The 26,209-nt window shown below is 43.8% G+C and overlaps 1 protein-coding gene across 3 annotated transcripts; it reads right to left on the minus strand.

The window, feature by feature from the left end:
* Window positions 1-12,367: 12,367 nt before the first annotated feature.
* Window positions 12,368-24,724, minus strand: trappc5 (trafficking protein particle complex subunit 5). 3 transcript variants are annotated; one of them, XM_028791281.2, is made up of 3 exons: window positions 24,647-24,724; window positions 20,744-21,013; window positions 12,368-13,525 (listed from the first exon to the last, which is right to left on the minus strand). In XM_028791281.2, the coding sequence occupies exons 2-3, from the start codon at window positions 21,011-21,013 to the stop codon at window positions 13,229-13,231; spliced, it is 567 nt and encodes a 188-aa protein (XP_028647114.2). In that variant the 5' UTR covers window positions 24,647-24,724; the 3' UTR covers window positions 12,368-13,228. The 3 variants fall into 3 exon arrangements, with proteins under 3 accessions (XP_028647114.2, XP_028647113.2, XP_051776686.1); XM_028791280.2 differs by lacking the exon at window positions 24,647-24,724 and adding an exon at window positions 24,367-24,639; XM_051920726.1 differs by lacking the exon at window positions 24,647-24,724 and adding an exon at window positions 24,547-24,625.
* Window positions 24,725-26,209: the final 1,485 nt, after the last annotated feature.

The raw sequence follows: 26,209 nt of genomic DNA on the forward strand, positions 1-26,209 counted from the left end.
ATATGATTTGACCACGCCCTCCAGAAAACGTCATGTTATTGACGTCGACGTGCTTCTGAAGAAGACAAAATGATTGGCGGATGGACAGCTAATCCCACCTCCCGATACACTGGAAAAAGGATGGTCTAAAAATAAAAATACAGCGCCTCTTGCTGATTATTAGAGGATAGAAATGATTGACAAGACATTCCTACATCGGATTGGTCATACGTAATAGTCCCGCCTACATTTCAGGTTTATACGTGAAAGAGAGCGCAACAAGGCGGGCGACAGTTACGCGGGTAAGTGTCGCTCCGCAATGTTATTGTCCAGTAAGCGTTCGTCCTGCAAGGCAGTAAGTAGCCGAGAAAGCAACTGTTAATAATTATCGCGTTTCGAAAGCTTTGTTAACGCCACTGTTACATTCATAATAATATTTTCCTCATTAATGACCTAGTAAGTAAAAAGTTTTGTCATTCACCTAGAACTTCAACACCTTTTTTAATTATTGTGTTTTCAGAAACCTACGGAAAGAAATGTTTGCTTGTGTTGGACAGAAATTGTTTTTTTTAACTAAAATCATTTTCTTTCATGAAGATATGAATTATATTACTCCATTTCTGATCAATTTTAATATTATTTGGAAAGTATTTTATTTATAAGTGAATCAGATGTATCCCCAGTTTTAACCTTTTACTTTCTGTCTAGTATATTAAAGTCTCTTTAGTTAAAGCCTTAAAGTCTGTTATTAATTATTGTTGATTTATTTTTTTTTTATTGTTGTCCGCATATTTATCTGGCAAAATTTTACACCGGATGCCATTCCTGACGTAACCCTCCCCATTTATCTGGGCTGGACTGTGATGTTTGCTGATGATATTGTGATCTGTAGCGGGAGTAGGGAGCAGGTTGAAGAGACCCTGGAGAGGTGGGGATCTGCTCTAGAAAGGAGAGGAATGAAGGTCAGTAGGACCACCATGACAGAATATGTGTGTGAATGAGAGGGAAGTCGGTGGAATGGTGAGGATGCAGGGAGTAGAGTTGGCGAAGGTGGATGAGTTTAAATACTTGGGATCAACAGTACAGAGTAACAGGAAATGTGGAACAGAGGTGAAGAACAGAGTGCTGGCAGGGTGGATTGGGTGGAGAAGAGTGTCAGGAGTGATTTGTGACTGATGGGTATCCGCAAGAGTGAAAGAGAAGGTCTACAGGACAGTAGTGAGACCAGCTATGTTATGAGTGGGAGATGGTGGCACTGACCAGAAAGCAGGAGAGAGAGCTGGAGGTGGAAGAGTTAAAAATGTTAAGATTTGTATCGGGTGAGACAAGGATGGACAGGATTAGAAATTAGGATGTTATGAGGGTGAGATCAGGTTGGATGGTTTGGAGATAAAGCTAGCGAGGCGAGACTATGTTGGTTTGGATGTGTGTAGAGGAGAGATGCTGGGTACATTGGGAGAAGGGTGCTAAGGATAGAGCTGCCAGGCAAGAGGAGAAGAGGAAGGCCTAAGAGAAGGTTTATGGATGTGGTGAGAGAGGACATGCAGGTGGTGGGTGTAACAGAGCAAGATGACGAGGACAGGAAGAGATGGGAAATGATGATCCGCTATGGCAACCGCTAACAGGAGCAGCCGAAAAAGGAAGAAGTTGATTTGTAAAACAGTGTTCAGACCAGCATTGTTGTATAGTTCAGAAATCTGGGCAGTGAAAAAGGTGCATGAAAGGAAACTGGATGTTAAAGAAATGAAGATGTTGAGATGGATGTGTGGGATAATATAAAGCTTGATCAGATCAGGACTGAGAGAATCAGAGGAGCAGTTAAGGTTGGGGAAATCTCAAAGCAAATACAGGAAAGGAGGTTAAAGCGGTACAGGCATATAATGAGAAGAGAGGTAAACAAGTTGGGGAGAAGAATCATGGATGTGGAAGAGAAGAGGACAACCAAAGAGAAATGTGGAGGGGGATCTGAGGGAGAAAGGGGTATCAAGCGAGGAAGTGTAAAGCAAATATAGAGACCCCACATGAAAGTGGGTAATGAAGAAGATTTAACTATTTTAAAGGTATTATTTGTAATGTTCTATATATTTACACATGTTTTGTATGTAAAATGTTATTGATTAAATAAATAAACAAGAAAGCATGAACATAAAAGTGAAATGCAACTGTATCCAGCAGAAATGAACACTGAAATATAAAGCCCAACCTAACATTAACAAATACAGAGAGTTTGCTTGAAACTGATATTTGGTGAAATAACATTCTGGTATTAAATTGTACACACATGATAAAACTAAGTGCAAAGAAATTCCATATAACTTAAAAAGGTTTGAAAGTTTTTAAATGTTTGGCTTTGTGGCCTACGCTGTAGTATATTGTTATCATTTCTCCTGTTTGTGCCTATTGTATGTATACCTGTATTGTTATCACTCTTTAATTCAATAATGTTCTTTATCAGTATGCTGCTGCTGGAGTATGTGAATTTCCCCTTGGGATTAATAAAGTATCAATCTTATCTATTGTGGCTGCAGAGTTTTGTTCCAGCCAGCTTCACATTTAGCCAGTCATTTTCCTGAATTGATCTCCTTGTTTAATTAGAGAGAGAGAAAGGTTGGGAGCATGTGCTGATACAGCACCCACCACCTGGCAAACCACCTCAAGATCCCAAATTAAGACCCGAGTGCAGCCATGCAAGGCTGGATGCAGGTTAATGTAAGTGCAGGTTAGGGACCTTGCTCAGGGGCCAAACGGAGTGGAATCACCTCTGACATTTATGGGATTCAAACCGGGAATCTTGTGTTTGCTGGTGCAGATTCCTATCCTCAGATCCACCACTCCACCCTATTGTTTAATTAAGTGGTGCTTTTTGTGTTCTGCATTTGGGAAAAGTGCAGTGGGGTGAGATTTACATTAAATAACAAATTAGAAATTTTTCCGTTTCTGTCATAGTTTGAAATGCTTAACTTTTTCATTTTTCTATTTTTTTTTTTTAATTTATGAGTAGTCTGGACCATAACAATGCCATTGAACAAGGAGCAGCATCGACACTGGGGAAACAACACAGAATGGGGAAAGTTTGCAGCTACTTCAGTGTCAGACCGACTAGCATGCTCATCAGTAAAAATAATGGCTTAAATGACCAGGACACATGGGAGAATGCAATTTAGATCATGCTGATGATGATAAGTGTTCAACTCAAGATAAAAACCAGGAAATAATCCCCATGCAATATACATACATTCATGCTGGCTACATTCTAATAAACATTAGAAAACCCTGTTTTGTAACTTCGGTGGCGCAGTGGGTAGCGCTGCTGCCTCGCAGTTGGGAGACCTGGGGACCCGGGTTCGCTTCCTCCCTGTGTGGAGTTTGCATGTTCTCACCATGTCTGCGTGGGTTTCCTCCGGTTTCCTCCCACAGTCCAAAGACATGCGGGTTAGGTGGATTGGCGATTCTAAATTGGCCCTAGTGTGTGCTTGGTTTGTTTGTGTGTGTCCTGCGGTGGGTTGGCACCCTGCCTGGGATTGGTTCCTGCCTTGTGCCCTGTGTTGGCTGGGATTGGCTCCAGCAGACCCCCATGACCCTGTGTTCGGATTCAGCGGGTTGGAAAATGGATGGATGGATGTTTTGTAACTTGTGGATTGACACCAAAACTGAGTAACAATGGCTTGCATACTTACAGTAGGAGTCTGATTAAAAACACAAATCAATTAGAATGAAAACCTTTATCCACAGTGGACCCCCTAAGATTGAACCTAAGAACCACTGGCCTGTGGGGTGTTTATAATGGCCGCTGCTCAGGTTACGTCTGATGAAGCTGTGCCCCAAATCACACATCATACACAACTGTCTCTTTAGAAGAGCATCAAGCTTCACCTTTTTTGTCTGATCAGGTCAGGAGTTTCAAATTGCACTCCTGAGGGCATGGCTGAGCCTGTTGTTAGATGTTAATTCTGTCTTACAGTTGACACCTGTGCTTAATTAGGTGTCACATTCGCCAAACTTGATAAGTGAGGTTGAGGCTTGAAAAATTAATCACTACACCACGAGGTTGCAGGATTTAATTCCAACCACATTCTTTAACAAAAGGCTCATTGATACCAATTAGACCATCAAGTATTCCCCACATTGTGAAAGATGTATATACATGCTGGTCAATCTTGCATTTCTATTCATAGTGTAAAGAAGGGATGACCCCACATACCGTCTGTCTAAGGAATTTCTTCCTAAACTGCTCCGTCAAGGGTATGTGTGAATAAATCTATAGAGGAGACTCTCACAGAGAAATCGGACCCAGCAATTTGTTAGGTCAAGGCCTTCTATGATTCTTGGACATTTAGAGCATCTGCTAATTATGTTAACGTGACATACTGGCTCTAATTTCTTAACATATGCTATTAATACCATATTGACCCTATGAACATTACAATAACTACAGTGGTGTGAAAAACTATTTGCCCCCTTCCTGATTTCTTATTCTTTTGCATGTTTGTCACACAAAATGTTTCTGATCATCAAACACATTTAACCATTAGTCAAATATAACACAAGTAAACATAAAATGCAGTTTTTAAATGATGGTTTTTATTATTTAGGGAGAAAAAAAATCCAAACCTACATGGCCCTGTGTGAAAAAGTAATTGCCCCCTTGTTAAAAAAATAACCTAACTGTGGTGTATCACACCTGAGTTCAATTTCCGTAGCCACCCCCAGGCCTGATTACTGCCACACCTGTTTCAATCAAGAAATCACTTAAATAGGAGCTGCCTGACACAGAGAAGTAGACCAAAAGCACCTCAAAAGCTAGACATCATGCCAAGATCCAAAGAAATTCAGGAACAAATGAGAACAGAAGTAATTGAGATCTATCAGTCTGGTAAAGGTTATAAAGCCATTTCTAAAGCTTTGGGACTCCAGCGAACCACAGTGAGAGCCATTATCCACAAATGGCAAAAACATGGAACAGTGGTGAACCTTCCCAGGAGTGGCCGGCCGACCAAAATTACCCCAAGAGCGCAGAGACGACTCATCCGAGAGGTCACAAAAGACCCCAGGACAACGTCTAAAGAACTGCAGGCCTCACTTGCCTCAATTAAGGTCAGTGTTCACGACTCCACCATAAGAAAGAGACTGGGCAAAAACGGCCTGCATGGCAGATTTCCAAGACGCAAACCACTGTTAAGCAAAAAGAACATTAGGGCTCGTCTCAATTTTGCTAAGAAACATCTCAATGATTGCCAAGACTTTTGGGAAAATACCTTGTGGACTGATGAGTCAAAAGTTGAACTTTTTGGAAGGCAAATGTCCCGTTACATCTGGCGTAAAAGGAACACAGCATTTCAGAAAAAGAACATCATACCAACAGTAAAATATGGTGGTGGTAGTGTGATGGTCTGGGGTTGTTTTGCTGCTTCAGGACCTGGAAGGCTTGCTGTGATAGATGGAACCATGAATTCTACTGTCTACCAAAAAATCCTGAAGGAGAATGTCCGGCCATCTGTTCGTCAACTCAAGCTGAAGCGATCTTGGGTGCTGCAACAAGACAATGACCCAAAACACACCAGCAAATCCACCTCTGAATGGCTGAAGAAAAACAAAATGAAGACTTTGGAGTGGCCTAGTCAAAGTCCTGACCTGAATCCAATTGAGATGCTATGGCATGACCTTAAAAAGGCGGTTCATGCTAGAAAACCCTCAAATAAAGCTGAATTACAACAATTTTGCAAAGATGAGTGGGCCAAAATTCCTCCAGAGCGCTGTAAAAGACTCATTGCAAGCTATCGCAAACGCTTGATTGCAGTTATTGCTGCTAAGGGTGGCCCAACCAGTTATTAGGTTCAGGGGGCAATTACTTTTTCACACAGGGCCATGTAGGTTTGGATTTTTTTTTCTCCCTAAATAATAAAAACCACCATTTACAAACTGCATTTTGTGTTTACTTGTGTTATATTTGACTAATGGTTAAATGTGTTTGATGATCAGAAACATTTTGTGTGACAAACATGCAAAAGAATAAGAAATCAGGAAGGGGGCAAATAGTTTTTCACACCACTGTATTTCATACTGAAAAGTTTCACAAATATTTACATGGTACAAACCTCCTATGATGGAAAACCATTTTGGACGGCGTTTTCCCTTGCCCGGACGCGGGTCACCGGGGCCCCACTCTGGAGCCAGGCCTGGAGGTGGGGCTCGATGGCGAGCGCCTGGTGGCCGGGCCTGCACCCATGGGGCTCGGCCGGGCACAGCCCGAAGAGGCAACGTGGGTCCCCCTTCCCATGGGCTCACCACCTATGGGAGGGGCCAAGGAGGTCAGGTGCAGTGTGAGTTGGGTGGTGGCCGAAGGCGGGGACCTTGGCGGTCCGATCCTCGGCTACAGAAGCTGGCTCTTGGGACGTGGAATGTCACCTCTCTGAAGGGGAAGGAGCCTGAGCTAGTGCGCGAAGTTGAGAGGTTCCGGCTAGATATAGTCGGACTCACCTCGACGCACAGCTTGGACTCTGGAACCAATCTCCTTGAGAGGGGCTGGACTCTCTACCACTCTGGAGTTGCCCCCGGTGAGAGGCGCTGAGCGGGTGTGGGTATACTTATTGCCCCCCGACTTGGAGCCTGTACATTGGGGTTTACCCCGGTGGACGAGAGGGTAGCCTCCCTTCGCCTTCGGGTGGGGGGACGGGTCCTAACTGTTTTTTGTGCGTATGCACCGAACAGCAGTTCGGAGTACCCACCCTTTTTGGAGTCCCTGGAGGGGGTGCTAGAGGGCATACCTTCTGGGGACTCCCTCGTTCTGCTGAGAGACTTCAATGCTCACGTGGGCAATGACAGTGAGACCTGGAAGGGCGTGATTGGGAGGAATGGCCCCCCTGATCTGAACCCGAGCGGTGTTTTGTTATTGGACTTCTGTGCTCGTCACGGATTGCCCATAACGAACACCATGTTCAAGCATAGGGGTGTTCATATGTGCACTTGGCACCAGGACACCCTAGGCCTCAGTTCGATGATCGACTTTGTGGTCGTGTCGTCGGACTTGCGGCCACATGTCTTGGACACTCGGGTGAAGAGAGGGGCGGAGCTGTCAACTGATCACCACCTGGTGGTGAGTTGGCTTCGATGGTGGGGGAGGATGCCGGTCAGGCGTGGTAGGCCCAAACGTGTTGTGAGGGTCTGCTGGGAACATCTGGCAGAGCCCCCTGTCAGAAGTAGCTTCAACTCCCACCTCCGGCAGAACTTCGACCACATCCCAAGGGAGGTGGGGGACATTGAGTCCGAATGGGCCATGTTCCGTGCCTCTATTGTTGAAGCAGCTGACCGGAGCTGTGGCCGTAAGGTGGTCGGTGCCTGTCGTGGCGGCAATCCCCAAACCCGTTGGTGGACACCGGCGGTGAAGGATGCCGTCAAGCTGAAGGAGGAGTCCTACCGGTCCCTTTTGTCCTGTGGGACCCTGGAGGCAGCTGATAGGTACCGGCAGGCCAAGCGGAATGCGGCTTTGGTGGTTGCTGAGGCAAAAACTCGGGCGTGGGAGGAGTTTGGGGAGGCCATGGAGAATGACTTTCGGACGGCTTCGAGGAGATTCTGGTCCACCATCCGGCGTCTCAGGAAGGGGAAGCAGTGCAGTGTCAACACTGTATATGGTGGGGATGGTGCGCTGCTGACCTCGACGCGGGACGTTGTGGGTCGGTGGGGGGAGTACTTCGAAGACCTCCTCAATCCCATTAACATGCCTTCCAATGAGGAAGCAGAGCCTGGAGACTCAGAGGTGGGCTCCTCCATCTCTGGGACTGAGGTCACCGAGGTGGTCAAAAAACTCCTTGGTGGCAGGGCCCCGGGGGTGGATGAGATACGCCCGGAGTTCCTCAAGGCTCTGGATGTTGTAGGACTGTCTTGGTTGACACGCCTCTGCAACATCGCATGGACATCAGGGACAGTGCCTCTGGATTGGCAGACTGGGGTGGTGGTCCCCCTCTTTAAGAAAGGGGAACGGAGGGTGTGTTCCAACTACAGAGGGATCACACTCCTCAGCCTCCCTGGAAAAGTCTATTCAGGGGTCCTGGAGAGGAGGGTCCGTCGGATAGTCAAGCCTCGGATTCAGGAGGAACAGTGTGGTTTTCGTCCTGGTCGCGGAACAGTGGACCAGCTCTACACCCTTAGCAGGGTCCTGGAGGGTGCATGGGAGTTTGCCCAACCAGTCTACATGTGTTTTGTGGACTTAGAAAAGGCATTCGACCGTGTCCGTCGGGGAATCCTGTGGGGGGTACTCCGAGAGTATGGGGTACCGGCCCCCCTGATAAGGGCTGTTCAGTCCCTGTACGATCAGTGCCAGAGCTTGGTCCGCATTGCCGGCAGTAAGTCGAACCCGTTTCCAGTGAGAGTTGGACTCCGCCAGGGCTGCCCTTTGTCACCGATTCTGTTCATAACTTTTATGGACAGAATTTCTAGGCGCAGCCAGGGTGTTGAGGGGGTCCGGTTTGGTGGGCTCAGGATTGGGTCACTGCTTTTTGCAGATGATGTTGTCCTGTTTGCTTCATCAGGCCGTGATCTTCAGCTCTCTCTGGATCGGTTCTCAGCCGAGTGTGAAGCGGCTGGGATGAGAATCAGCACCTCCAAATCCGAGACCATGGTCCTCAGCCGGAAAAGGGTGGAGTGCCCTCTCAGGGTTGGTAGCGAGATCCTGCCCCAAGTGGAGGAGTTCAAGTATCTCGTGGTCTTGTTCACGAGTGAGGGAAGAATGGAGCGTGAGATCGACAGGCGGATCAGTGCGGCATCCGCAGTAATGCGGGCTCTGCATCGGTCTGTCGTGGTGAAAAAGGAGCTAAGCCGCAAGGCGAAGCTCTCAATTTACCAGTCGATCTATGATCCTACCCTCACCTATGGTCATGAGCTATGGGTAGTGACCGAAAGAACGAGATCGCGAATACAAGCGGCTGAAATGAGTTTCCTCCACAGGGTGTCTGGGCTTTCCCTTAAAGATAGGGTGAGAAGCTCAGTCATCCGGGAGGGGCTCAGAGTAGAGCCGCTGCTCCTCCGCATCGAGAGGAGTCAGATGAGGTGGCTCCTGGACGCCTCCCTGGTGAGGTGTTCCGGGCACGTCTAACCGGGACAAGGCCCCGGGGAAGACCCAGGACACACTGGAGGGACTATGTCTCCCGGCTGGCCTGGGAATGCCTCGGGATTCTCCCGGAAGAGCTAGAAGAAGTGGCCGGGGAGAGGGAAGTCTGGGCATCTCTGCTCAAGCTGCTGCCCCCGCGACCCGACCTCGGATAAGCAGGAGACAATGGATGGATACAATAGGAATAGAAGCACAGAACAAGAAGCCTAGCAAATTAAATTTGATAGACTTCCACATCCTGAAACACCATCATGTTAGGTTCCTGAGCAGTTCCAGATGGGCCTGTGTGTGAATATGAAGACCCAGTGGTGACTCTGTGGCTAAGATTCTGCACTGGTGTCTGGAAGGTTGCCAATTCAATTCCCATTACTTCCAGAAGGGATCCTACTCAGTTGGACCTTTGAGCAAAGCCCTTAACCTGAAAATTGCTCCAGGGGGTGCTGTGTAATGGCCGACCCTGCACTCAAAAAAAAAAAAAAAAGTTATGGGAAAACACAGTTTCCCCTTGGGGATTAATAAATTACAGTAGTGTGCAAAAGTTTTAGGCAGGTGTGAAAAAATGTTGTAAACAAAGAATGCTTTCAAAAATGTTAATCATTTATTTTCATCAATCAACAAAATGCAGTGAATGAACAAGAGAGAAATCTAAATCAAATCAATATTTGGTGTGACCACCCTTTGCCTTCAAAACAGCATCAATTCTTCTAGGTACACTTGCACACAGTTTTTGAAGGAACTCGGCTGGTAGGTTGTTCCAAACATCTTGGAGAACTAACCCCAGATCTTCTGTGGATGTTGGCTTCCTCACATCCTTCTGTCTCTTCATGTAAGCCCAGACACACTCGATGATGTTGAGATCAGGGCTCTGTGGGGGCCAGACCATCACTTCCAGGACTTCTTGTTCTTCTTTATGCTGAAGATAGTTCTTAATGACTTTGGCTGTATGTTTGGGGTTGTTGTCCTGCTGCAGAATAAATTTGGGGCCAATCATACGCCTCCCTGATGGTATTGCATGATGGATAAGTATCTGCCCGTATTTCTCAGCATTGAGAACACCATTAATCCTGACCAAATCCCCAACTCCATTTGCAGAAATGCGGCCCCAAACGTTCAAGGAACCTCCACCATGCTTCACTGTTGGCTACAGACACTCATTATTGTACCGCTCTCCAGTCTTTCGACGAACAAAATGCCGTCTGCTACAGCCAAATATTTCAAATTTTGACTCATCAGTCCAGAGCACCTGCTGACATTTTTCTGCACCCCAGTTACTATGTTTTCGTGCATCTTTCCCTTTATTGAAAACTTTTGAAGGTTAAAGGCAAAACATTACTGGAAAGCCTGTGAGTTTGATGACATGAATTAGAATTATTCTGCAGCCATCTACAGAATCACATGATCTTATCTTTCACTGTCCTTTCTGGGCTGTCGTACTTTATATCCTCCCTGCACCCTGCTGATATCAGACATTAGAATTCTAACTTTGTAGTAAGGTAGTTATTTCTGATAAGGAACACAGACCGGCCACTGCCAATGTGTTGCAGGGTTGATTAGCACCATAACACCCACCGTGTCAAATCCTTGAAGATAAAGCCTAAAAAAAAAAAATGCAGAGCAACTTAAGAATGTCTAGCGGGGGGCTTGGTGGTCTTTGGCCTGGAACCCTTACCAGACTTTTTTTTTTTCTGCAGCTTAACTGGCATTTTTTTATTTTGGCCTTATCACCGGATTATCATTTAGAGAATTAAAAAAACATTTCTAGATTTAAGGGTTTTTTATTTTGACTTTATCATCAGACTGATATTTAGAGAATTAAAAACCATTTCTATATTTAAGGGCTCCAGTAATTGGACATCTATCGTATGTAAGTGTGAAATAATTCTTTTTTGTATACTATCTATGCATTACTTTTTGCGCGCAATTATTTTTTTTGACATCTTGTAAAACACTTTGAGCTCCATCCTTTGTATGAAAATGTGCTATAAAAATAAATGTTGTCGTAGCAAGTAGGAATGTCGCTGTACTCCATACATGGGACAAATATCAAGTAATGAATATTCCAAGACCACCCAGACAGTGACTGCGCTGGCAACTGAATCCAAATTCAGTTCATTTTTGTGTAGCAGTCTTCACCGAGTACAACCTCAGATATTTCATCATTTACATACATAAATAAATATCTTTAAACACACAGTAAAATGGCAAATTCAATTTGGATAACATAACACTGAGGCCAATATAACTGTATTAACATTAGAATTGTGAAATTACCAGTTGTTGAAAGTCCAACTGATGGGTCCATGGAGTTGGTACATAATAATCCATCCATCCATCATCCAACCTGCTATATCCTTACTACAGGGTCACGGGGGTCTGCTGGTGCCAATCCCAGCCAACACAGGGTGCAAGGCAGGAAACAAACCCTGGGCAGGGTGCCAGCCCACCGCAGGGCGCGCACCCGCACCCACACCCACACACTAGGGACAATTTAGAATCGCCAGTGCACCTAACCTGCATGTCTTTGGACCGTGGGCGGAAACCCACGCAGACACGGGGAGAACATGCAAACTCCACGCATGGAGGACCCGGGCGCCACTGTGCCGCCCCCATAATAATAATAATACATTTTATTTATATAGCGCCTTTCCCATGCTCGGACTCCTCGATTTATGGGACCACCGACTCTGAGCCATATGTTTGTGACTCCCATTATCTACTCTGCGGATTGAAAGCACACAACATACAAGATACAAAGCACTTCACCATTGCCAGTGTGAATCATCAGGTGGTATCTGAGCACCCTAACCTGTTACAAGTTTGGGTTTAAAAGTTTTGCCAATGTCATTATGGCTTTTTTATATTAATTATTAAAGTAAGACATGTGACTGAGTCCTTAAAAACAGGGCTATTAAAATGAAGAGAAAAGGAATTAATTAGCAGTGAAAACTGGTCACTGATTAGGAAAAGGGTGAGAATGAAAACCTGCAGCCACCGCGGCCCACCAGGCCTGGAGTTCGACACCCCTGATCTAGTTTATGATCTTGCCCCTCATTTACAGGTGTAAATTAGTTTAATTTTGCGTAATAGAATTAAGCACTGCACCGCATAATGAAATTAAATGTTAAATCCCCCTCCAATTACTTAAAGTGGATTAAACTCAGTGTTTTATGCACTTTTTATTGTTAATTGTTGCATAGCCTTTTCTCACTGCATGTCGGAGTTTACAGTAGAAGAGCAAATAGTGGTCATCTCTTTTAGAAATAACAGTGCCACTGCTATAACAGACATTTTTGTTTCATTTTTATTTGTCTAAATGTCATTTAAAGCTGTTCTGTCCTGTATATACTACTGTAGACAGGTCTTCATATTAACAGCAGGCATTGGATTTTCACCCTGGAGTGAAAGGTTCAGCCTGCTCTTTGTAATGGGACTGGGCTAAACAAAAAGTACAGAAAGTAATCTTTTACTTTCTCAGACAAAGTCTTTTTCACGTTTTACAGAATATTACAGTGTTAGATCATACAAGCACATTCATTTTAAACTGTCAAATTCCTCAATGCACAAGACAAATTATACACAGCATGTAACTATCTAAAGCAAACAGTTTTAAATTCCCTTAAAATGTCATACGATACTACCGAGTAGAAGCTTTAAATGATTTTGAGTCGTTTGTTGAGACTTGTTGGGAGTAATCAATAAAAGACATAAGCCATGACAAGAGCGGGTGATCTTTACACTGCGATTACAGATCCCCCTGAACAGTCCAGGTATTTATTAGTTAAGCCTTTTCTTCTTTTTCAAACCGTTAAGTCCTTAATTGCTTTTTACTGCTGACAGGTGTGTCAATGAATTTCCAGTAAAGTTTCTCCAATGATTAACTCCGTTTCCACAGTTAAACAGATTTCTGTTTCCCCGAAGAAACATGCTATACTGTCATTTGAAACACCTGACACTGCACTCTAAGCTCACATACCTCCATCCGATGAGTTCAGAGTCCAGGTCTCCACAAATGCAGTGTTTTGGATCAAGTGACAAACAAAGTGGCTTCCACGGACAAGCCTTTTACATCACAACCACCACACATCATTCTTTAAGCATCCCTTCTGCAACGACAGTCTATAAATACAGGCTTGTGGAAAACGTTACTCAGCGTCCATCAAGTGCCTTGTCGCGTGAAATAACAGCTTCGTCAAACTTAATCATGAGTGTGGTGCCCTTATGCCAGTGAGCAGTGACTTTGGCAGGAAAGCCACTGAAGGTGAGGACAGCCTCAACAATGCCCGCCGTGAAGGAGGCACAATTCAGGGTGCTGTTCTCCTTAGGCACGGATATGTAGGTGTTAATGAGCGGTTCCTTCTCAATGATGTAATAGGTCTTGTCATCGTCATTGGCCTGCTCAAGTTTGTCAGCTTCCTTGCCAAACAACGCCTTCCACACGTTGACCTGGAGAGACATGAGAAAACACGGCAATTTATTAGTCAGACAGGACAACGATAGCTGGAAGACAGGCTGTTATTTAAATGTCTCCCAAATTATTAACAATAAAAAACATTTGCAGCTTTTTTCGGCATTTCAGCTTGATAATTCCTTCACTCTAAAGTTCAAATTAGTTACTTAGTTAGCCATTCTTACAAATTCAGTGAGATTCACTCGAAAGAGGCCCAGAATACAGTATTCCGTTGTAACTACTGTTAGGATGAAGCAATCTGAACCAAAAAAAATCTGCTCTATATCTTGACATACAGTACTGTGCAAACGTTTTAGGCAGGTGTGAAAAAATGCTGTAAACAAAGAATGCTTTCAGAAATGGAAGTGTTAATCATTTATTTTCATCAATCAACAAAATGCAGTGAATGAACAAAAGAGAAATCTAAAATCAATATTTGGTGTGACCACCATTTGCCTTCAAAACAGCATCAATTCTTCTCGGTACACTTGCACACAGTTTTTGAAGGAACTCGGCTGGTAGGTTGTTCCAAATATCTTGGAGAACTAACCCCAGATCTTCTGTGGATGTTGGCTTCCTCACATCTTTTGGTCTCTTCATGTAATCCCAGACACACTTGATGATGTTGAGATCAGGGCTCTGTGGGGGCCATACCATCACTTCCAGGACTTCTTGTTCTTCTTTACGCTGAAGATAGTTCTTAATGACTTTGGCTGTATGTTTGGGGTCGTTGTCCTGCTGCAGAATAAATTAGGGGCCACAATCATACACCTCCCTGATGGTATTGCATGATGGATAAGTATCTGCCTGTATTTCTCAGCATTGAGAACACCATTAATCCTGACCAAATCTCCAACTCCGTTTGCAGAAATGCAGCCCCAAACGTTCAAGAAACCTTCACCATGCTTCACTGTTGCCTGCAGACACTCATTATTGTACCGCTCTCCAGCCCTTCGACGAACAAACTGCCTTCTGCTACAGCCAAATATTTCAAATTTTGACTCATCAGTCCAGAGCACCTGCTGCCATTTTTCTGCACCCCAGTTCCTATGTTTTCGTGCATACTTGAGTCACTTGGTCTGGTTTCCACGTCGGAGGTATGGCTTTTTGGCTGCAACTCTTCCATGAAGACCACTTCTGGCGAGACTTCTCCGGACAGTAGATGGGTGTACCTGGGTCCCACTGGTTTCTGCCAGTTCTGAGCTGATGGCACTGCTGGACATCTTCCGATTCCGAAGGGTAATAAGCTTGATGCGTCTTTCATCTGCTGCACTAAGTTTCCTTGGCTGACCACTGCGTCTACGATCCTCAACGTTGCCCGTTTCTTTGTGCTTCTTCAAAAGAGCTTGAACAGCACATCTTGAAACCCCAGTCTGCTTTGAAATCTTTGTCTGGGAGAGACCTTGCTGATGCAGTAAAACTACCTTGTGTCTTGTTGCTGTGCTCAATCTCGCCATGACATGAAACTGTCTTCCACAACCTCACCTTGGTAGCAGAGTTTGGCTGTTCCTCACCCAGTTTGAAGCTGTTTCTGTTTCAGTTAATGACTGTGTTTCAACCTACGTGTGACATTGATGACCATTAGCACCTGTTTGGTAGAATTGGTTGATCAGACACCTGACTAGAATCCTACAAAATCCCTGACTTTGTGCAAGTGGACCTATAAGAATTGATGCCGGTTTGAAGGCAAAAGGTAGGAACACCAAATATTGATTTGATTTAGATTTTTCTTTTGTTCACTCACTTTGCATTTTGTAAATTGATAACAATAAATAATCATTATTTATATTTCTGAAACCATTCTTTGTTTACAGCATTTTTTCACACCTGCATTGTGAGGCTTGTTCCAATAAGACTTTTCCATTGAGCAGACCCCAAAGGAAGAAGTCTGGTGGTGTCAGATCCGGCAGCCATATTGGCCAAAGCCCCTTTGAAATTACCCTGTTGCTGAAGGAGGACTCAATTTCTGCCATGCTCCTTGCCGTCATGCGACACATTGCCCATTTTGCTGGAAGTCGCCTTGCATTAACTCACGATCATCCAGTTGATTCTGACATTGCTTAAACGAACTGGTGACCCTATAGGTTTGCACCATGAAGACGTGCTGCTCAATACTGGACACCACCATCCTGATGAGAAGTCGAGTGACGGAGTGAAGGGGTACAGGAGGTAGGCACCCAGAAGTTGCAAATGGAGGTTAGACTTCGGTATGTGCGTCTCGGAAACTGCAGGTCTGACATTGTGGTCAGCAGCACAGGAGCGCCACTGGGGACTGTACTTTCTCTGGTCCTTTTCAGCCTATATACTTCGGACTTCCAATACAACTCGGAGTCCTGCCACGAGGAAAAGTTCGCTGACGACACTGCTATCGTGGGCTGCATCAGGAGTGGGCAGGAGGAGTATAGGAACCTCATCGAGGACTTTGTTAAATGGTGCGACTCAAACCACCTACACCTGAACACCAGGAAAAACCAAAGAGCTGGTGGTGGATTTTAGGAGGCCCAGGCACCTCATGGACCTCGTGATCATCAGAGGTGACTGTGTGCAGAGGGTGCAGACCTATAAATACCTGAGAGTGCAGCCGGATGATAAATTGGAAAGGACTACCAATACTGATGCTGCAGATGTTCTATCAGACGGTTGTGGCGAGCACCCTCTTCTACGCGGTGGTGTGCTTGGGAGGCAGCATAAAGAAGAGGGACGCCTCACGCCTGGACAAACTGGTGAGGAAGGCAGGCTCTATTGTAGGCACGGAGCTGGACAGTTTGACATCTGTGGCAGAGCGACGGGCGCTGAGCAGACTCCTGTCAATCATGGAGAATCCACTGCATCCACTGAACAGGATCATCTCCAGACAGAGCAGCAGCTTCAGCGACAGACTGCTGTCACCATCCTGCTCCACTGACAGACTGAGGAGATCGTTCCTCCGCCACACTATGCGACTCTTCAATTCCACCAGGGGGGTAAACGTTAAAATTATACAAAGTTATTGTCTGTCTGTTATACCTGCATTGTTATCACTCTTTAATTTAATATTGTTCTTTATCAGTATGCTGCTGCTGGAGTATGGGAATTTCCCCTTGGGATTAATAAAGTATCTATCTATCTAAACATCATGATGGCTGTCCGTCACCTACCTTATCGGTAGGTGCATCCCGACTTGTTTGAAGCTCCATATACTGAGGAGCACATTGTTTTGTTCAGATTGCTTCGTCCTAGTGAGAGCTATTACAGAATATTCGCGGCCTCTTTTAAGTAAATCTCCCTGTACTTGCGGGTAAACATTAATGACAGTTTGGAGGAACACAGAGGAACTATAGAGAAAAGCGCACATCTGGCTCTTTTTCCTTAGGAGACATTCCTTTAATGCGGGGCAGCAACATCCTTGCCATCTTCTGTAACCATGTGACGGCCAGTGTGGTGTGCTGGGCTAGTAACATCACTTCAAGAGAGGCCCACAGAATCAAAAGGCTAATTAAAAGGGCAGGCTTGGTTAGAGGATGCACTCAGGATCCCCAGAGGTAGTAATGATGGAGAGAACTAAAACAAAACAGAGTGCAATTATGAAAAATGATGCACATCCTCTCTGTGACAAACACGGAGGACTTTCAGACAACAAATTACTCAGCAGAAGTGTGTCAAGAAACACAAAGGGGACTCGGACTACCAAGTCAGAACTTTTCTTACCTTTGAATTTTTCTTGCTTAACAGTAATTCCAGTGTATGTTCAGACCAAAGGGTGTGTGTATTTTTTTTTATTTACTTGCTTAATTATCTACCTATTTATGTATGTATGTATGTATGTATGTATGTATGTAAAAAGCCAAATTTCCCTCTGGGGACACGTAAAGTTCTATCTATTTTAGTGGCTTCCTTAAAGACGGGTCCTCTCAGACTTCTTCACCTTTTCGATCAAAATTAACTTTAAAGGGCAAAGCTACTGTATTGGCTAGTATTGATCTCCACTTCTCATTGACTCAGTGCTGCCGCAGCACACTAAAAAATGTCAGCATCATCCTCAGCAGTGACAAATACTGTCATTGATGTTAGCTAACAAGTTTGATGGGTGGTAGTAGTGAACAGTCATTAATGGGATTCAACTCTCTTTTTATTGGTTACTTACAGTGGTTAGCCAACAAATACATTAACAGCTATAAAATGATTGGACACATTTTCAGATACAATTATTTAAACTGTCTTTGTACTGCATGCCTAGTATGAAGATTCTCTATTCTACTGTACAATTTCTAAGTCATCTTAATAATATGGTGGAGTGATAGGTTACATATACACATCCCGGTCTACATTAAGAACACTGCTGTGGAAACTGTGCAGTCTACTAAGTTCCTGGGAGTTAATGTGACGAACAACCTCACCTGGTCCCTGCACACCTCCTCCGTCATCAAGAAAGCTCACCAGCGCTTGATCTTTCTGCGGAGACTAAAGAGGGCCCATCTCAGTAAGTCAGTCCTCACCACTTTTTACAGAGGGACCATAGAGAGTGTGCTAACCAGCAGCAGCTCTCTGTGGCAGGAGAGCTGCAGCGCTTCGGACTGGAAAGCACTGAGGAAAGTGGTGAGGGCTGCGGAGAGGATCATTGGAGCCCCGTTGCCAAATGTACAAGATTTGGCAAAACAACGCTGTCTGGCCAGAGCTGTGCGGATTTCTAGAGACCCTACTTATCCTGCCTCTGAACTCTTTTCCCTCATGCCCTCAAGCAGAAAGTACCGCAGCCTGAAATGTAGAACTACCAGGTTTAAAAACTGTGTTTTTCCTACTGCCGTTCATCTTTTAAATGAAGCATTTTAGTATTTTATTGTAGGCTGATTTTAACTATGTGTTTTTATTAATGTCTTGTGCATCGTATTTTCGTTCTGCAGCACATCTTGGATGTTCTGCTGAATGACAAATAAAATTGAATTGATTGATTGATTGATATACACAAGTGGATACATTTTATATGATTAGCATTTTAATTGTTAGAAAGTTTAAACAGCAAGGACAAACCAGTTTTTTTTTCACTACCCCCCCCAAACCTTTAAGAGTGCTGGTATTTATGACTGAATTGCTGGTCACCTGTGACAGGGAGGGCTAATTTTATTATTTAATGACTTGCATTTCCTTACTTGGTTGATTGTTTTAAAGATGCTGATAAGAAACCAAATTACTTGGGTGAATGGGGGGGGGGGGGGGGGGGCATGGCTGTGCCTAATTGGTGAATGGCCCAGGAAGGTGCATTTGTCAGGGGCTACACAGGGACAATAAAGAGACAGGCTTGCAAAGGAATGCTCTCTCTGTCTGCCATGTTGCAGACCAGACGATGACTTCAGCAAAGCAGGCTGCCTGGGCCTGTGTAGAGGATGAGCTGACCAAGAAGAACTGAATGCAACTTTTAAGTTTCAGCGCCACCTGAAATTATGCATCTAGCACTGTCATGGTGTGTGTGGTCTTGGTTTACAAGGCCACGTTCTATTTGGTTGTATGGCCCTAGTTATAATAAAACGTATTACCTATAATGCAGTTCAAAGTGTAGCTCTTTCTCCTGCCTGTTTTTTCACTCTGTCTAATCGCCTGAGTTCATAGATAAAGAATGGAAGAGGGGCGGAAGTACTGAACTGAAATAGTGTATCGGACCACTGACTGGGAAGTATATGGGATTGAAGCATTTTGGTAAAGTATACGCAACAAATAATATAAAGGGGAAAACAGGGGCACCATAGTATCCTACAAGACAAAACAGTTACCAATAAAGTTTCTTTTATGTAAAACTGCTATCACATAATTAGATAATATTAGTTGAAAGGGGGTTTTGGAATAACAAGATATCTCTCTATTATAAACAAAAAAATCAAGGGAGGGAGACGAGATCTTCTCGGAAGACAATTTGATGTCCCGCGAGAGACACTTTTAACGTCACGCCAAGACAATTTGACGTCCTGCGAGAGACACTTTAACATCACGCGAGACAAGACAGTGAGACAACATTTAAAACAAGTTCACGGACATCTAACCAAACAGTTGTTGGAATGTTTTGGCAGACACACTTCATGTGCTCCCAGCTCTTAAAACGACAAGTGACAAGCAGAACACGCAGCAGCTCGCCAGCAGATGATCCGACCGCTTCTCCTCAGCGTGCGTTCGGCCCCGCCCCTCCCTTTCCCCAAACCCACACAACCCTTCACATTGTCACGCCAAGACAATTTGACGTCCTGCGAGAGACACTTTAACATCACGCGAGACAAGACAGTGAGACAACATTTAAAACAAGTTCACGGACATCTAACCAAACAGTTGTTGGAATGTTTTGGCAGACACACTTCATGTGCTCCCAGCTCTTAAAACGACAAGTGACAAGCAGAACACGCAGCAGCTCGCCAGCAGATGATCCGACCGCTTCTCCTCAGCGTGCGTTCGGCCCCGCCCCTCCCTTTCCCCAAACCCACACAACCCTTCACATTTCAAGCAGCAGAGTCGAAGTGGCAAAAAAAAAAGTAGAAAAACTGCACAAAGAAAGGGTAAAGTATAATGAAATCAACAAAAGAGAGTTAAGCATTTAAATCTATAGCAAAAGCAGAAATGTTTCTAAATGTCTTATAAAAGGTAAAAATCATGCTGCTATGCTTTTCTGAATGTCGAATAAAAGAGAAAAAAAAAATACCAGCTAAATAAATGAGATCAGTGCTGCCAGGTGTTGTCACTGATTTGGAATGTGGTTGGAACAAAAACCTGCAGCCACAGGGGTTCCCCAGGAAACACTGGTTTAGAGGGTCATTGTTGTCATTGTTGTATGGAGTCCAGTGAAGTCGTTACTTTTATGTGCTAATCAGCAGTCACCACTTCACCGCTCTCTGGCACCATGATCAGTAAGTATAACAAGCTCACCTCAAAACTTCAGTCTTCCTTCTTAATTTCATCTCATAAACATTACAGTAATGTAGCAAGCAAAGGGAGACATAAAGCTGAATTATGCAAGTTCCACAGAATGTACACATTTTGGACACCCAATGAAATCAACTAAATGGTGCTGAACTTCGTAAACACTTTTCCCTATTATAAGTGCACTTCACTGAGGTGCTTTGCTTCTTGCATAAACCACTCAGTCATGACCTTTTACAGTACATTGGCATAATTTCATCAACATAATAAAACGGTGTCAGCACCGGCTGTCCGGCGGTGGATGTGATTTCACCCATTAGTGGTAAGTGACAACTAACCTTAATGAAGAGGAGCACATTTATGACTTTCGTTTCCCGTTTGCCATTCTTCTCTCGCAGTACCAGCACATCGAGGATGCGTGCGCCCACCTGCTGTCCCAGCTCTGACAGTTTGGCCTGCAGCTCAGACACAGAATAGACACGGTTCTGGCAGTACTGCACCATCTCCGAGAACAGCAAGGTGAATGCGCTCAGGCTCACTTCAGTCTTCGGACGTGTAAGGGAGCGGTCTAGGATGGCCGACTTCCCTCTGGTGAACCGTGTATCCATCTTGTGAAATAAAGAAACAGAGAAGCGTCACCTTTTTTTGATAGCAGCTGCCCTTCCAAGCATCAAATTTACAGTTATGCTGCATCCAATCGAGACTGATAAAAAGGATAAGCAAAATATGTTGCCTTAAACTTTATAGAAAGACATAACTGTAAAGCATCTATGACAAATGAAACATACACAATTACTTTGTAAGCATAAAATAAAAATCTTAAAACATTTAGCAGTACAAAAGACTGGGCGGCATACATTCTAAATTGGCTGGAGTCTATCCCAGCAGCACTACGTGCAAGCTAAAGAAACAGCTTTGGCCATTTTGGGCCCCATCTGGCATCACCAATCAACATGACAAGCACATATGTGGAGACACAGGGAGAACATGCAAACTCCACATGGACAAGAACCGAGTACAAGAGTCAAACCACTAGTCACTGTGCCACCGAGCCGACCTGCATTACATACACAGCAATGCAATGCCCACACTGCTCATTGTGTTCAAGTTCATCCCACTAGCTATTTTCCTTTCTATGTTTTAATACAACTGAAGGTTGCAGCAAATCAGAGGCAGTCATTTTCGAGGTCAAAGTGTTTATTAATTTGCATTTAAAATGTGATTATTAACGGAATATGCTAAAAATGTTTTTACTTTTTTGGTTGCTTATCAATTATGATTATGACAGATATGCACAAAATGTCAATTCATTTTCATAGTCTGTTTAATCTTTCCTGGGGATTTGTGGAACCAGAGCTGACTTGTCTTCCGCTTGTCCAGAACGTGGCTGCCAGGCTTCTAAGAGGCACAAGAAAACAGAATTCCATTCACCACCAGTCTTGGATTCTCTTCGCCACACGATTGACTTTTAAAATGTACTGTTTGTGCTTATCCTACTGACCTCTTACACCCATACTCTCCCTCACGATCACAGAGGTCCTCTGACCAGAAGTTATTAGTCGTGATGAGGTCTGGACTTAAGCTTAGAAGGGGCAGTGCTTTTGCGGTAGCTGCCTCTAAGCTCTGGAATTGTCGACCTTTCAATGTTACGTCAGCACCAACTTTGGCCACTTCTAAATCCTGCCTGAAAGTCTATATTTTGTGAGTATTTACTTGTGGTCTATTTATTTACTGTACAGTGCATCCGGAAAGTATTCACCGCGCATCACTTTTTCCACATTTTGTTATGTTACCAGCCTTATTCCAAAATGGATTAAATTCATTTTTTTTCCTCAGGAATTCTACCACACATGCACCCCATAATGACAACGTGAAAAAAGTTTACTTCAGGTTTTTGCAAATTTATTAAAAATAAAAAAATTGAGAAAGCACATGTAGTTTTTAAATGGGCTCCATAAAAATTTGTCTCGACTCGATTCTGATTGAAACTGCTACGAGGCAGGAAACAGGCACACACGCCATATGTAATCACTCTCTAGAGTAATCACTTCAGAGTTATTAACTTTTACATCTTTGGGATACAAAGAGAAACTTGATAAAACACGCAAACACCAAACAGCGAGCGACCTGACTGGAGACTAAACTCCAGTCCCAGGGCTATGGGTCCGCATTGTTAATTGTTGTGAATTCAACATTTGAATATGGAAAGGTAACACGGAGCAACATATAAGCAATATTTGTACAGACATCACCGCTTTTTTAGTTCGCAATTTTTTTTCCCTATGAAAATTAAACATTTTACATAATAACAGACCTGCCACAGTTGATTTTTTTCATTTGTTCAAATGTTCACATGAACCAAGTTAGACAAAGTGGCAGTGTAGTTAAAGTTTACCTCTTCGCCTAATGACTAGATTCCAGTGGCCATTACGTCCTGCATCATGAAGGCCTTTGAAAAGCTGGTCCTCGGACACACAAGACCTCTTGTGATAGACCACCTGGACACACCGATGTTCGCCTGTTGGTCAAAGTTTGGACGTGGACGATGCAATCACCGGGTCTGCTCCACGTGGCTGGACTAAGCAGACAGCGCCAATGACAATACACCTTTATAGTGCCTCACTGGAACTGGCCTTTTTATCTTTATCCATGTCAGCCATTTTCTTTCTGTTTAGTCATTGTGGTGTGTATTAAGACAATAATAGTAATAAATAATTCTTTGCATTATATAGCTGCGGTGGGTTGGCGCCCCTGCCCGGGATTGTTTCCTGCCTTGTGCCCTGTGTTGGCTGGGATTGGTTCCAGCAGACCCCCGTGACCCTGTGTTTGGATTCAGCGGGTTGGAAAATGGATGGATGGCACTTTTCTCACTACTCAAAGCGCTCAGCAATTGCAGGTTAAGGGTCTTGCTCAAGGGCCCAACAGAGTAGAATCCCTATTGGCATTTACAGGATTTGAACCGGCAACCTTCCGATTGCCAAAGACGGGGTTTGTTGTTTGTCATATATATTTATATTTATTGAGCTTCTGAGCTTGACAATGTAAATTATCGTTTTATGCTATTTCAATGTTGCTGACCACAAATATGATCATATTTGATTCCTCACCAGTGGTCCTAGCTCTGTAAAAGCCACGTCCAAGAGGTTAAATTTTACAAATTAAAAGCATGAGCGTGTGGAGTTATTGTTTTAGATTATTTTAAGGTCAGTGATTATGAATGTTATTTTGAATTTTTGATTCTTTACTGGGGATCTAACCCTCTATGGACTTCTATCTCAGGGTGAAAAATGACATTACAATAGAGACTTTAAACATTACATTAAAGCACATATTTTAACATTTTACATACCTGACGCAACTATTCTTGTTTATTATGTTCTTCAACACCGCTAATTCAGACTTATTATTATTATTTTAATTAGTGCGGAGTGGCTGTGACTTACAGTTTATTCATTGATATATTAGGCCACTTTCCGTCCACCCATTTTTCTAACTTGCTTATCCAGAGCGGAGTCGCAGGGTAGCCGGAGCCTAACCTAACAAGCATCGGGCGCAGGGCAGGACGCTTGTCCATCACAGGCTGCTCGCTACTCCGAAAAATCAAACTAAATAACAGAGGTGCCCCGGATCGTCCTGTCGGCCACTCCAGCGACTATCACCCGAGTCTTTCGTGAACAAATTCAAGTGGATGCCGGCTGAGGAATTCCAGTAATGGGCGGACGCTTTAAACATTTTACAACACACGTTTGATATTCATGAGACATTCTACATGAATATGGCCAGCCTTTCAAAGTATGTATGTAGTCAGATGTACAATTTCTATGATGTTAAATCGGACAGAAACTTATTCTTAACAATGCACTGCGCAAAACATTTACTACATCTCAACTAAAACATGTATATGATTTATATAATTTTAAATGAAATGATGGCCGGCGCAGCATTCTACTTCGTACATTACCTGCATTTTTGACAACCCAAATGGCTCAAAGTGATGTCGCGTTACTGATTCCGCACGTTTTACTTTCACTTGCAGTTAAAAACAAATACAAAATCTTTTTTCGCGCTAATAACGCAACCAAACATCCTCCTATTTCCAAAGCCGTTTTATGGAGAAATGGGCTCCAAGGACCGAGAAAACCTTAAGTGAAAAAGCCCGTGTTACGTCCTTGCACACAACGGCTACCAAAAATCCCGTCTTCAGGTGTGAACGTTTTCTTTATGAAGACACTGACAGATACCTTTAACAACTCCAGCGGAGTCAGAGACCGCAGCGCCAGCCGGATATCCGGGTTGGTCACATGATAAACGAGACCCGCCTAAACTGTCTGTACATAAAATGGACAAAAAAAAACTGTTTTGCAATATAAAAATATTAGACGACAAGGTTTATTTACTTATTATTATTATTGTTATTTTTTTTACAAAAGTCCTGGACTGTGTCCTTACGGAACCATTAAGACCACAGAGGATCAAACAAAGGCTAGAGAGCAAACAGGAAAGCGATATGAATGCTGGGAAACTGGAGGATACAAAAATTGCGCCACGCCGGACTGATGTGTGGGATTATTCATTAGATGAATTTAGTTTAAACCCCATTTAACCCATTGTGGTAAAATGTGTAGTTCCTCCCGAAAACGTGTCCCAAAGCTCTGTTGACGTTGACTAAAAATTGACTTAAATGAAACATTCAGTGAGGATGAAAAATTATAATGTACTGGAAAGCAAAAACTGTAACAAACAGTAGATGGCGCCAAACAAGCGTTTTTTCCAGGTCTGCATTGTGCTTCTTAGTAGATGTGGACAGAATTTCTTTAAACAAAACCAAACGAATCCATCCATCCATCCATTATCCAACCAGCTATATCCAAACTACAGGGTCACGGGGGTCTGCTGGAGCCAATCCCAGCCAACACAGGGCGCAAGGCAGGAAACAAACCCCGGGTTGGACGCCAGCACACACACACACACTAGGGACCATTTAGAATCGTCAATGCACCTAACCTGCATGTCGTTGGGCTGTGGGAGGAAACCCACACAGACACGGGGAGAACATGCAAACTCCAAAATCAAACTAATTAAATGCTATTTCACAATCCCTAATGATAAATACCTCTCCCCATATATTTTTTTTTAATTTGATGTTAATGTATGTCTTTTTTGCAGAAGTAAAATGGAAACCCAAAAAATAAAAAATATGTATGCACAGTCAAAGTTATCCATGGGTTTGTATTTCCTGAAAAACCCTGCAGATACGGATACCGCAGATACTGAACCATTGAGCCTAAGGGAAAAATGGGGATAGGCACCAGTGGGATGCTGGCTTGGGGAGAGGACTATTAATTGGATGTATGCCCAGGCATCTCGCTTATCAAAGCTTGGTAATGATCCTTCCACTGTTTCACCTACAGAAACCTTGTTACAACTTTTACTTCCTCAACAGTCAAGTCTGATCATTTTTGGGTGCTGTGGCAGAGGCCACAATCAACTACAGTGGGGCTGATCTGAGGACCTCCCTACACCGTAGCACTGGGCAGTGTGTACAAAGGGCAAGGACTCAATCCGTTTGAGCTTATAACCTGCACTTAATGGGAATTTCTCATTTGTGGGGAACAATTGCAAGCTCCGGTCCTGGATATCTAACCTGTTTCACCAGACCTGTCATGGCTCATTCTGACATGTTGCTCATGTGAGACAGGCCTCTCCGAATTGGCTGCATATAGAAGTGAGTAAACTGCAGATGACGCAAAATGGATTACACTTTTTCAATAGCAGATAAGTGAATCTAAGGGAAAATAATCCAC

This window comes from Erpetoichthys calabaricus, chromosome 17, assembly GCF_900747795.2.
Source record: "Erpetoichthys calabaricus chromosome 17, fErpCal1.3, whole genome shotgun sequence".
Classification (NCBI taxonomy): domain Eukaryota; kingdom Metazoa; phylum Chordata; class Cladistia; order Polypteriformes; family Polypteridae; genus Erpetoichthys; species Erpetoichthys calabaricus.

Coding starts and splice junctions, on each gene's coding strand:
- trappc5 (XM_028791280.2), bottom strand. Junction 13,526..20,743: donor ATGTGCTCCTCTTCATTAAG/GTTAGTTGTCAC, acceptor ATGTCTCTCCAG/GTCAACGTGTGGAAGGCGTT.